General features: G+C 40.2%; 1 protein-coding gene across 5 annotated transcripts in view; it reads left to right on the forward strand.

The window, feature by feature from the left end:
- The window catches only part of eif4g3a (eukaryotic translation initiation factor 4 gamma, 3a), a 69,120-nt gene that overhangs the window by 41,627 nt on the left and 14,881 nt on the right, over window positions 1-12,612 (forward strand). For all 5 annotated transcript variants that reach the window (XM_085353428.1, XM_085353429.1, XM_085353431.1 and 2 more), the window contains 10 exons: window positions 537-825; window positions 1,059-1,183; window positions 3,286-3,405; window positions 4,754-4,909; window positions 5,092-5,289; window positions 5,618-5,764; window positions 5,873-6,109; window positions 9,440-9,544; window positions 11,665-11,803; window positions 12,088-12,200. In XM_085353428.1, the coding sequence (XP_085209554.1) occupies window positions 537-825; window positions 1,059-1,183; window positions 3,286-3,405; window positions 4,754-4,909; window positions 5,092-5,289; window positions 5,618-5,764; window positions 5,873-6,109; window positions 9,440-9,544; window positions 11,665-11,803; window positions 12,088-12,200 (1,629 nt within the window). The remainder of the gene's footprint in view (window positions 1-536; window positions 826-1,058; window positions 1,184-3,285; window positions 3,406-4,753; window positions 4,910-5,091; window positions 5,290-5,617; window positions 5,765-5,872; window positions 6,110-9,439; window positions 9,545-11,664; window positions 11,804-12,087; window positions 12,201-12,612) is intronic.

Raw genomic sequence — 12,612 nt, forward strand, 5'->3', positions numbered from 1 at the left:
ATGGCGTTTGAGTCTCCACGATGAGGACTGCTAAAAGCACTGGGCTATTCAAATTCTAGTTAAATGACTGTGGGGACAGAGTAAAGGGAAATAAATGATACCAGCAGGATGTCTTTGAACTCTGTCACCATTTGTTTCAGTCTGTTAAAAGCAGCATGTTGTGCTTCAGTTTTTACATTTTCTTTTTTTATGAACTATCATTTTAGTGTGTAATATGTAAGGGACTTCCAGATGTTTATTTTACAGTAAATATGTATTTTTTGGGGGGGGTGGGGGCAGTTAAAACCTGTAAAATAATTTCTGAGAGAGCTGCAGAACAGCGGCTTCTCTCAACAGATTTAATATACTGGTCTATCCTGAAAATAAACAGGTAGACCTTAATTTAATCAGTGAATACCCATTTCAAAGCTAAGCTTTCATGTACAAGTGTGCCCTGCAAGTACGTTATAATTACACCTTAAAAATATATGTTTAAATGTAACCCTAACCCTAATTTGAACACGCTTGGACCTTAATGGAATCTTGCCTCCTCATAGGATGAGTCTAAGCCAGTAGATCAGCCTGCTGGAGACCAGGCTGTGCAGTCAGCTCCTCTGAGCAGCAGCCCAGCACCCCTACCATCAGCCTTCACCTCTACCCCTGCTCCTGCTTCTGGTAGCAGTCCAGAAGCTGATGGAAAGCCCACTGCTCCAGAGGAAAATGGTGAAGCAGAGTTGGAGCCAATCAGGAACGGAGCAGGCCACACCTCGGAGACGGAGAGCAGCGACAGCGGAGCCACCCCTGGAGACAAGGAGAACTCCACCGGAGCTCCTCCAGACATGGAAGGTGAGAAGGACCTCAGTCTGTGTGAACAGTGTTTTCAAATGACCCAAGGCAAAACTGAAATCCAGGGAGCAAAGGATGGAGTTCTGCATTTACAAATAAAAATATTTGTCTTTATATTTCTATATTTAGAGCTGCCTCTAAATGAAAAGCTCAGCACTTCTGCCTGTTTCTCATATCTGTTTATCCTTTTTTTCCCCCTTTACTTTCCTCTTCAATCCTGCTTGGCTGTCCAGACCTGACTGAACCCAGTGGGAAACGTCAGTATAACAGAGAGTTTCTGTTGGGCTTCCAGTTCATGCCTGCCTGCATACAGAAGCCTGAAGGGCTCCCACCGATCAGCGATGTGGTGCTGGACAAGGTAAGCTACAGATAGCCCAGCAGTCTTGCAGAATTCATAAAGCTTTAAACAGCCTGACATCTGTGTAGATAAATAGATTGCTGAAAATGTTGTCAGGTTTTTATTTTTTATTTTTGCAGATATGTGGCCTTGACAGGCCCATCTCTGTTATCTTGGGCTAAACCCCTCCTTTATTTTTTCCATTATTGTTATTTATTCCCAGAGCCAGACTTCTTGTTACCAGACTTCAGCTGACATTTAGCTAAAATCCCATATCTATCACCACTCTCTTATCACTTAAATCATTTAGTGACAAAAAAAATGATAGGTTTTGGGCATCTTTGTCTGAGGAGGGGATATTGATGTGTGCGTTATAAAGGTGCTCAGCGAGTCTTCAGGCCTCAGAACAGTAAGAAGCAAACAAAACAAAAGCATTGTCTCGTTTTAGTTGGAGGACTTTGATGGTGCAATTATTAGTATTGTCACTTCACAGTAAGAAGGCTCTTGGTTTGACCCTCCTTGTTGGTTGGGGCATTGCTGTGTGGCATTTGTGCCTGCATGAAGTCCCTGTGTTGGTTTTTCTTCCCACACAGTCCAGAAATATACTTGGTCGATTGGTGTTTCTAAACTCGCATTAAGTGCGTATGTTAGCATGTGGTTGTCTGTGTTAATGCTGTGATGGACAGGTAACTTATCCAGGTCATATCCCCCTGCTTGGATGAGGAGCTAAGAAAATGAGTGGATGGTCTTCTGTCCTCCTAAAGCAGGCTGTAGTGTGGTAGCTGGAGGCCCATGGTGGTCCTGAGGTGTATTAAATTTAGCTCTCGCTTTGGCAGTGCTTGAAGCAAGAGCTGTCCCTTTCGCTATCGATGGACTTTCGGGTGATCTGCAACTCACATAAACCGTACGAAGGAAATAAATGCAATATGATGTGGTTCTGCTCCCTTCAAAGTCACCAAAGGACTGCAGCAAAAATCCAAAAGACTGGAGTTTAAATAGCTTACACCAGTGAATGACGAGTCTTGATGGTCTCCAGCAGCATGTATTTGAAAATAAGCACAGTTGCACTCACGGCAGGGGCTGGAAGAGGTGTGCTGCTGACCCCTGATCTGAAGGTATTAACAAATGTTCTCCATGATGTAGACTAATTCCAAACAGTCCACTCTATCTCATTGATCTGAAAAATACTTGTGGTTTCAGCTTCTCAAACATGAAGTTCAAAGCGTTGTGCATTTATTGTCATTTGGGTTTTAGACTGTTGGTTGAGGAAAAAAGAACAGACTTAAAACACAGAAATCACAGCAGGCTCTGGGCATTATTCATAATGCCATTTTTTTTAAAAGATTAAAAAATAATGGTGCTGAAAACAATCATTAATTGTAGCATTAGTTTCAAATCAACCTTTTTTTGTGAAATGAATGAAAAGGATTTTTTCAACCACATGTCAACAGGCGACAATAGACGTTGTTTTAGTTTGTTGCTCCGATCCACACATATGTATGGGTGGAGCATATGGCCTGCAGAAATGCTGTTTTGATTAAAATCACATTGCTATTATGTCACACTTGGCAGTGTCAAGAGCACATGCCCCTCCCCCATCTCTCAAAAAAGAACAACCAGGCCGGCGAACAGTTGATTGGTACAATCCCAAAGTCTCATTTTCTCTGTGGGAGAAAGTGAAATCTCACTGGAAAAGAGTCAAGAGGAAGTCAAGGACAGCTGAAAGACAAAGAGCTGGATTTGTTCTTCTCTCCTCCCCCACAACTATCTCGCTCTCTCCTGCGTTCCTTTCTTCTGTCCTCCCCTTCCACATCTGGTTCTGACTTTTCTTACTGTACGGCCCGCAGAACAAGCCGAGCATAATTTATTACCGGTGCTAGAAGAACATATAAACAATAGACTGATAATGTAGTATGACTGTCATTTATTGGAGGCCACCTTTAAAAGTGACTACCGGGTTAGAAATTCATCCTTCCACACACAAACACACTCACACACGCTTATTAGGCTCATCTTGCCCTGTTGCCAATATTACCAGATTACCAGGGTATCACTGCTCCCCCTGCTGTTAGGGTTACCTTGTGTGTTTATGTATGTCTTTGTGTATGTTATGTTTCATGCAGATGAACCAAAACAAGCTGCCGTCTCGAGCGGTGGATTCCAGGGTGATTTCCAGAGGACCCGATTTCACACCTGCTTTCGCAGATTTTGGGAGACAGATGTCTGGAGGACGAAGCTCTGCGGTGAGTCACACATGTACTCGCACAAGCTGCCACAGTCATTCATAAAATCTTACTCACACTGCTTCTACTCCAGTGTACAGTGTAACACAGTTAGTTGTACACTTGTCAAGACTGAATTAAGCTAATCAAGTGTGCCCCTATTAATAATCCATAGGGTTAATACAGTGTTTCTTACAGGTTTGGGTTGCACCCACGTTTGTCTGCATTCTGTGTTAACGTTCACTGCACCATGAGAGATTTGCTTAAGGGCAGGGTTTTGTATCCACAATGGAAATCTTAAAACGGAAACCCTATAGCTACAAGATCAATATATGAGACTCGATAAGAAAGGTTAACATCTTCAAGTAAACTATGGATGTTGAGCATGTGGCTAAAATGTAACCTAACTGAGTGGTTTGTCAGTTAACTGGATGTTGAGAAGTTAAAAGAATACAATATTTTAGAATCTATATAATATATTTGACAATGTTTTTTATTTTCTTAGTTGCAAATATTTTATTTCTCCATTACTTTGTGATAAATTAATAATTCTTAAATTATAGTAATTAAATTTAGTAATTATAGTACGGTGTTAAATCAGTGTTATTTATTGATTTATTGATATATCTATTTATTGATTAGTACAATGGTAATATCTCTTAAACGAAGTGTAATAGACTGTAATTTGATTTAGCACGTTAATACATGACAATGGCAGAATATAAGCTTAACATGCCTACGCACAAGTATATATGCAAACAAAACCTCAGCCTCTACTGTGGGGATTCAGTGCAGTATGCATTATAATCAGATGCCTCTCCCATGAGTCTCCCATTCCTCGATACATTCCAACTTCACTATCTTGAGATATAATTGGCAGGAACCAGCTCTCCACCTGCTGTGGGTCCTCTATTAACTGTCACTAGTTGTGTTTGAGTCCATCCGATTGCAGGATAAGATCCTCTCTGGAAAAGCAGCTGAGGATCGCCACAATAGCAACCTGGCCAAGAAGCTAGCCAGCACGGAAAACACGATTCAGGAAGTGGTAGGGCTAGCTGGTCAGGTGCATTTGAACTTTCAAAATAACAATGGGAGGAACTTCCACTGGCAAGTCAATCACAATCAAATGAATGAAAAAATGCAAAAGAGAGTCACGGAAAATACTTGGGTGGTTTGTAGCCACCGACACACTGCAGTCTATTTAAACAGAGCTGGAATAATTTATACTTCAATGAGTGCCTCCTGGTAGTCGTGTTGTTTGTGTCCTATTGTTTTTCCTATTTCCTATTATTTTTATTATTTTTTATGTAATTAAGTCATGTCATTAGCAATGTTAACTCTCTCTTGATTTCTTTCATTATATTCACAGATAATGAGCATTGGGCAACGGCGGCCTCCACCCAGGAAGATCATCATGAACGTGGTGGTGAATGATGATGTTCAGCTAAAAAAAGCAGAGAATGCCTGGAAGCCTGGCCTGAAGAGAGAGGGCCTCGCAGAGGATCCAGAGATTCAGAAAACACAGGCAGGGCCAAATATACCATACACAGACAGCAAAACACACAAAATAACATAAAAGAATACAGCAAAAATTAGCCGCCTAAATAATTAAACCTACCACTAAATGAACTCACTCAATATACAGTGTCTGATTGATAAGCTGAGTTATTAAGTTCTATTTATGATTGCGTGATGGCTTCCCTACAGGAGCTCTTCAGGAAAGTACGGAGCATCTTGAACAAGCTGACGCCTCAGAAGTTCAACCAGTTGATGAAGCAGGTAACAGACCTGACCATCGACACAGAGGAGAGACTCAAAGGCGTCATCGACCTGGTCTTCGAGAAGGCCATCGATGAGCCCAGCTTCTCCGTGGCTTATGGAAACATGTGCCGCTGCCTCGCCACGGTAAGCCAATCACTGTCTCGATTAAGACGCAGAGCTGTGGTTGTGTTATGCTTTAAATTATACCGTAGGTATATTCATTCTAAGTTACTATTATACTATGCTATTATATTGTTAGTATTGTAAATATTGCATATAAATAAAAATGGGTTTAAAATGACTTTTTACATCTAAAAGGGTGTGCTTTGGTGTGCTTTTGTATAAATTTTTTTTCTTTAGTATAACATGAAAACTACTTCAGTTGTTTTGGTCTGACTTGAGTCTTAAAAGATTCTTAGGGATGTTGTCTTTTCTCTAATTTCTCTTTACTACAAACTTTGTTCGCGTACAGCTCAGAGTGCAGATGACAGACAAACCCAACACCACAGTGAACTTTCGCAAGCTGCTGCTAAATCGCTGCCAGAAGGAGTTTGAGAAAGACAAGGTGGACGATGTGGTGTTTGAGAGGAAACAGAAAGAGCTGGACTCTGCTGCATCGGTATGTCATCTGTGACTTCAGAAGTATTACTTTGGATTTTATTTGGACTATATTCCATTCCTGGCAAGATAAGATTTTTAAACTTTGATGTTTCCTTGTTTTCTTTAGGTGACTGAGCGTGAGCGGCTTCAGGAGGAGCTTGAGGAAGCAAAGGACAAGGCCCGGCGGCGTTCAATCGGCAACATCAAGTTCATCGGCGAGCTTTTCAAGCTCAAGATGTTGACAGAGGCCATTATGCATGACTGTGTGGTCAAGCTGCTCAAGAACCACGATGAGGAGTCCTTGGAGTGCCTGTGCAGGCTACTCACCACCATTGGCAAGGACCTTGACTTTGAAAAGGCAAAGGTGAGCTGGCGGAGAAGGTTCTTTTATTAGGTTGTTAATATATAGTTTTAGTTAATAGTTTAACTATTATGTTTAATAGTGAAGTTTAAGTGTCTTCAGTGTTTGGGGAAGTATTTAGTTACCTGCTGAGACTTCAAATGAAAAGCTAAGACTTGAAACAGGAGGAACTGCACTCAAATATTGATAAACAATTAGCATAAAACACCTCAGAATCTGCAAATTGACAATGTCTGACCTTGTCTGTGTAAGTTTTGCAGAGAAATTTACATCCAAGGTGTAAAAATGTGGTTTATGGTCATATAGACTACACCAGGGGTAGGGAACGTTAGTCCTCGAGAGCCAGTGTCCTGCAGGTTTTAGTCAAGACATGTTGAGGAGCTAATTTAGCCATTTAAATCAGTTGTGTTGGATCAAGGACACATCTAAAACCTGCAGGACACCATCTCTCGAGGCCTGGAGCTCCCTACCCCTGGACTAGACCGTTTTTGGTTTGGGGTTTTTTTTTTTTTTTGGGGGGGGGGGGGGGGGGGGTGTTCCTGGAGACAAGCATTGAACCCAAGGCATTTTATTTTGGTCTTATACAAGTTTATTCATAGTTAGCTTAGAGATGCTGGTATGCACATTTAACTTATAGACGTAATCAGTTAGCTGTCTCCTGTTTTCCAGTATTTATGCCAAGATCAGATAAGCCTCTGCTGATAATTGGTACAGAATTTATGCTGCGTGTTGTATCAGAGTCAGGGCAAGAAAGAGAATCGGTGAAGGTAGATGTGATTGACACTTACAGTAATGTTACATTTACACTGATTCGTACATACTGGCACAAGCCTGAAGGCTGTTGGTGTAATGTGCTACACGCACAGTGTTATTCATTACATATTCAGAGGTGATTTGACATTGCAGCGAGACCTTGAACAAACCTTTTATCTGAGGCTGTGTTAAAAACTTAAAGCCAGACTCGGAAATGAAAGTGAACGAGTTCAGACAATATTTGGATGGATAGAGTCAAAGGTGAATCAATTTATATTTATGACACAGGCATGGCACTTTGACATCATTATGCCTGTGCTAATATCCACCAAGGTAAGCGTTGGCTGTGCAGCAGTTAAGTGAATCTGATGAGGTGAGATGAGGTGATTCTGGTTTACAGCAGCACAAAAAAAGAAAAAAGAAGTTCTGTTGGGATTTGATCCTTCAACGGTTTGGCTACATTCAGTTCCAGAGGCAACAGAGAAGCTCTTTATATAGGTTATGAGGAAACGGGGATATCCCCACAGTGTCTCTGCAGTCGATGCTCTGCTTTGTTCTGTCTGACTGGCTCTCCTGTAGATATCAGTGACTCTCAGCTGGTCACAGAAAGAGTCCTTAGATGCTTGGAGAGACATAACTGACCTAAAGGCCATACTGCTCTCTGCTGCACTGTGATGTGTGGTTTGATCCTTGTCATGTACCAGTCACCCTACAAAAGACAAGTCCTCTGACCAGCAGGGAAAACATCTAGACTGTAGTCAACCAAGGAAAATCTCAACAGACTGACATCATACCTACTCTTTAACCAAAAAGATTGATCACTGCAGGGGAGGGGGTTGTGTGTTTTTATGAGTCACAAATAGACAAATAAACCTGGTGTTTGCAGTGTATTAAATCATTTAAACCTCGCTATGTTAAACTGAAATTACAACAACAGATGCTGGAGCTGGTGAAGCTGTGGCTGGATGCCTGTGCCATTGCAAAACTATTATTGGGTTAAGCGTATTTGAAATATGCCTGTTCTGATATGTTCACAAAGCCTGAAGAGGTAATCAAGGAAGCTGGTGGAACATTCGAGCACAGACAGCTTGTGTTTCAGCTTAATGAAAGATTTTAAAATTAGAAGATTTTGCTCAACAAAACTGAAGCCCAAACAACGAGTCTTAAACTTCCGCCTGATTCCATCAAAATAGAATGATTGCATGATTATTTTTTGGTTTTGCCATTTTGTCCATTTCTTTGAATTAACAAAAAGTTCCTGTTTTGTAATTACAGAACAGTCTCTGCAATGACTTACCGGAAGTTTTTCTCTAATTTTCCATATTTCCATATTTAAGCATAAAGACTTTCATTTACTACTGCAGCAGCATTTCTTTATCACAAAGAAAACCTGAGATGTACTGTCAAAATCACACTTGTTTTTCTTATGTTGCGATATGTCAAGGATTAAATGTGTAATTAAACTTTACACTAACAGAAAGGGGAGTTTCACTGGTCTGGCACACATAAGCTCAAGCTGGGCTGTATGTGGCCCACAATGTAAAACGAGTTTAACATCCCTAATTTAAAACATCAACATCTGTAAAGTTGTTATATAGGGGGGAAAGTCTTTATAGAGGCCTCAACCAATTTATGCTAGGTTGTTAACATGTTTTTAGTACTATGAAGTTGGGTATTTTAACATGGGTTGTCAGCAGTGAACAACACAGAGGAATTTTTGTTTTTGGCACTTTAGCCTTGGCTTCATGTTTCAGCTCCAGAAGTTGCTGCTTGGTTTTATTTGACATGGTTTCAGTTGATTTGTAGCAAAAGTTCAGTAAATGTGAACATTGGCTTAGTTAGACAAACCTAATGATGACAACAGAGGCCACAGTTGTGATATTTGGGTCTTTGTTTGTCTTTTTTTAACATGTAGTGTTTTCCTCCTGCTGTCAATAACCAGCCCCACAGTGCCACTTCAGCCTACTGGTTGAGCAGTGAGCATATGCCATAAAGCTTAAATGCAGCAGCCCGGGTTTGAGTCCAACCTGTCGCCCTTTGCTGCTCCTTCGCTCTTCCTCCCCTCTTTCCTATCAGCTCTGCACTACTGGGCTATTACTGTAGATAGAAGCAGAAATTCCCCAAAAAGTTACCAAAGAGCTAACCAATTGGCACAAAGACTGCACCCTTACAAAAATCTTATGAACTCAGCGTAACCACTTAAATCTGCTTTGTTTGCTTCTGGAATATGTTGAGAGCCATAAAATCCTAAAGAATTTGATCATAAATCAGCCATTGTTCCCTTTTTAGATGAGTTTTATCTTGTTTAATCTCATTATTTCCAGAACATTTCTGTTCAATGGCGAGCTATTACGTCGAATTGAGTCCATTCATCTTGGGTTATTAGAGTTTTTGTTCTGCTGCGTCCCAAAATGTTCCCATTTAATGTTGGTTGGTCAGGCAGGTCCCGCTCCACGTAATAAACTGAACAATCAGTCAGTAGAATGAAATAATGTGAGTCACTCAGACCTGCTGTCCATTAAAGAAATTGAAAATTTAACCTTCGTATCTCAAATGAACCTTGTCTGTCTCTTTCATCAGCCCCGGATGGATCAATATTTCAATCAGATGGAGAAAATCGTCAAGGAGAGGAAGACTTCATCTCGGATACGGTTCATGCTACAGGACGTTATAGACCTGAGATTGGTGAGTGTGTGCATTTCTGATAATTGTTTTCAGTGGAGAACCCAGCCCATGTTTAGATGAACTAATAATGCATTTCCCCCCACGGAGGTTTATTTCATTGATTTTTCCTGCATGTTTCTCTGAAACATGCGGGATATCAGTGTTTTGATCTAGTATTGCTCAAATGATATCTACTCCACCATTGAATCTTTACACCTTCTGGTAAAATACACAGTAAACAGTAACAAACCTCAAACAAACATGAACCTGGAGTATTTAAATACCTGACCTTGTTTAAGCTTGTATGTGCTGATCACGTTTTAGCTGTATACTTCTGTTTTTACGAATGAACTGATGAAAACTTTAGAAAAATCCGGTCAGGATATTTTACTCACATGTTGCACACAGCGGAAAATAGTCAGCTTCAAATATGTTCCCACTACAGGTGTGCAAGCAGTCTGGATAGAGAGTCTAAGATGCAGTGCACATGTCACATGTTCAGTGGCAATAAATGCATCAGATTACACGAGCTATTCACACATTTGCACAATCAAATATCATATAGAGTTTGGAACTGTCAGATTCAAATCCAGCTAATGTCCATTCTGTCTGCATTTGCATTTGATAAAGTATTATTTCAATTTAAAATCTCAGTCTTAAAATACAGTGGTCAGTTAGCTCAGAATAAATGTATTGTTGGCTAACAGCAAAATCAAGATGGGGAAATTTTACTACAAAATTCTTTAACAAAATACCTCAAATATATCGAAAAAGCTAACAAGTTTCATCTCTAACCCTGAGGAGTTGATGTGCTTTTGTTTTTCCTTCAGTCTTGTTATTAAGTTTGTTTTAAATTTAATTCTGAATATGGCAAAATAAAAGTTGTAATAAGTCTTAAATCTAGGTTGTCTTAAGCTGTGGGAAATCTAGAAGAGAAGCTTTAGTAAAAAGCTGCTGGTGTTTGTTGTCTTCTAAATAAGCATTGATGTTTATTCACTGCAGTGCACAAAAACATTAGACGCTACAATAAATACTACTGTGTATATTCCATTCAATTTTGTAGATATAGCACCACTTACTATGCCACTATGCCCAGTTATTATTTTATCACTGTTTGCAATAACCTCTGAAGAAATTTATGTCTGATGTGAGTGTCAGTTACCAAATCAGTTAACAGGAAGTGGGGTATAAACCATTCCCAGTGATACTGACTTGCTAACAAGGTGCAACACAGTTTTTAAAAAACATATCCTTAACACTTGTACAGAAGCTGCGTGCATCGACTGCTTTATTTATTTTATAAACTGATTAGATTGAGATGTTTAATTACATAGACGTCAAAAACCTATAAACATGTCTAGTTTAGAAATTGGAAGTTGTTGATTGGAAAACATCTTCATAGTAAAAATAAGAAGAGGTTCACAAGTAATAAATCCACCTGTAAAGCTTGGGGATGCGGTTTATTTTTCCCCTTGTTATTTGCTGCTGTCTCTGGACCGAACCAGCATCTCAGTGACGGGTGCTTTTATGGGTTTTTGTGTTTGTGTTTAGCTGTTGTAGCCTGAGTTTAAAAGCCTAATGAAAATGAGACAGAATTGTCAGTTCAGCTTTATACATATATCAAACCTCATCTGTGGTGTCGCTGTTAAGGTTGATATTGTGTTTTTCCTGTAGATGCATCTGCATTGATTAAGCTGAGATTGCTCCTTAACTCTAGCCTGACACAAGTTGTTTGCATCAGCGTCAGCATCTCATACGAAAAGGAGGAAAAATTCAAATCCCTGCTGTGCTACGTTCCTGTCAAATTTGAAATTGAAATGAGCAAGAAGGTACTTTGTTTAAAAACAAAAACCTTCATCCTCAGCGTCATAGACACGCACATAGATATTAATAACAAATGATGGGCTGTCGCAAGTTGAAAACCTTGTTAACACATCTTCTGTCAGGTGTGGTCACTCATTAAATTATTAGTGATTTTCTTTTGTGACTGACAGCTTCTCATATGTGATCTGATCTGTGTATCATGATAAAACAAGGGAAATACGGTAATTTGCTCTGGTTGTTGTTTCAGTTGGTTTATATCTGACTGACACTGTTCGGTGTATTTTATGAATCTGGTGTTTTTTTTCTCTCTTTTCCAGCACAACTGGGTTTCCAGGAGAGCTGACCAGGGCCCGAAAACAATTGAGCAGATCCACAAAGAGGCTAAGATTGAAGAGCAGGAAGAGCAGAGAAAAGTGCACCAGCAGCTGCTCTCCAAGGACAGCAAGAGGCGGTCAGGTCAGGCCTGCAGTCTAAATCCTCTTTAAGGCTTAGAGTCATATCGGCACAGCTACAGTGACTCAGGAAGCCTGCAAGTATACAGGCAGACTTCCTGTTCCTATAGCCCGCAGAGATGCTATTGTGCCCAGCAGCAGAAAGGAAGCCCCCCTACCCCCTCCCATCTGTCAGATGACCTATAATATTTCGTCATGTGTTTAATGCGTGTCTGAAATGATGAAAAATGTTCAGAATTGTCGCTGAATTCCCACGGAACTATATTTTTCCTGCTTTATGCCCCTTAGATCCACGAGATCAAAGAGATCAGCGTGGGCAGAGAGAAGAGACCTGGAACACTGTGCCTATGACGAAGAACAGCAGGACCATCGACCCCAACAAGATCCCAAAGATCTCCAAGGTGAGACATGCTGCCCATGCTGGTCGTAGCCTGAGATGAGCTTCAGCCATTAGTTAGAGCGCCACCAGCTGGAAAGACAAGAAAAACCTTTAATAAATCTTAGAAATGTTCAATATGCTGTAAGTGCCCTTTTTCTACTGGAAGAGAAACTCCTACAGAGAAACTGCCTGCAACATCATGATACATCTCAACCTGTAGGATTGTCAGGATACTCAAATTCCAAACTCTCTGCTGACACAAAAAGATTTTTAAATGTTTTATTATTCTATTAACAAGTACAATGACAAAACTAATAACATAAATATATATGTATATTTAATTATGGTAGAAGAAGAAGAAACTAATTGGAAAGTTAAAATGAGTTTTGCTCAAGTGAACAGATCAGCCTTTTTCTCCTTTTTCTCCTCCTCTG

Source organism: Diplotaxodon limnothrissa, linkage group LG5, assembly GCF_057381915.1.
Source record: "Diplotaxodon limnothrissa isolate DT_005_m linkage group LG5, D_limnothrissa_male_GT1.1, whole genome shotgun sequence".
Taxonomy (NCBI): domain Eukaryota; kingdom Metazoa; phylum Chordata; class Actinopteri; order Cichliformes; family Cichlidae; genus Diplotaxodon; species Diplotaxodon limnothrissa.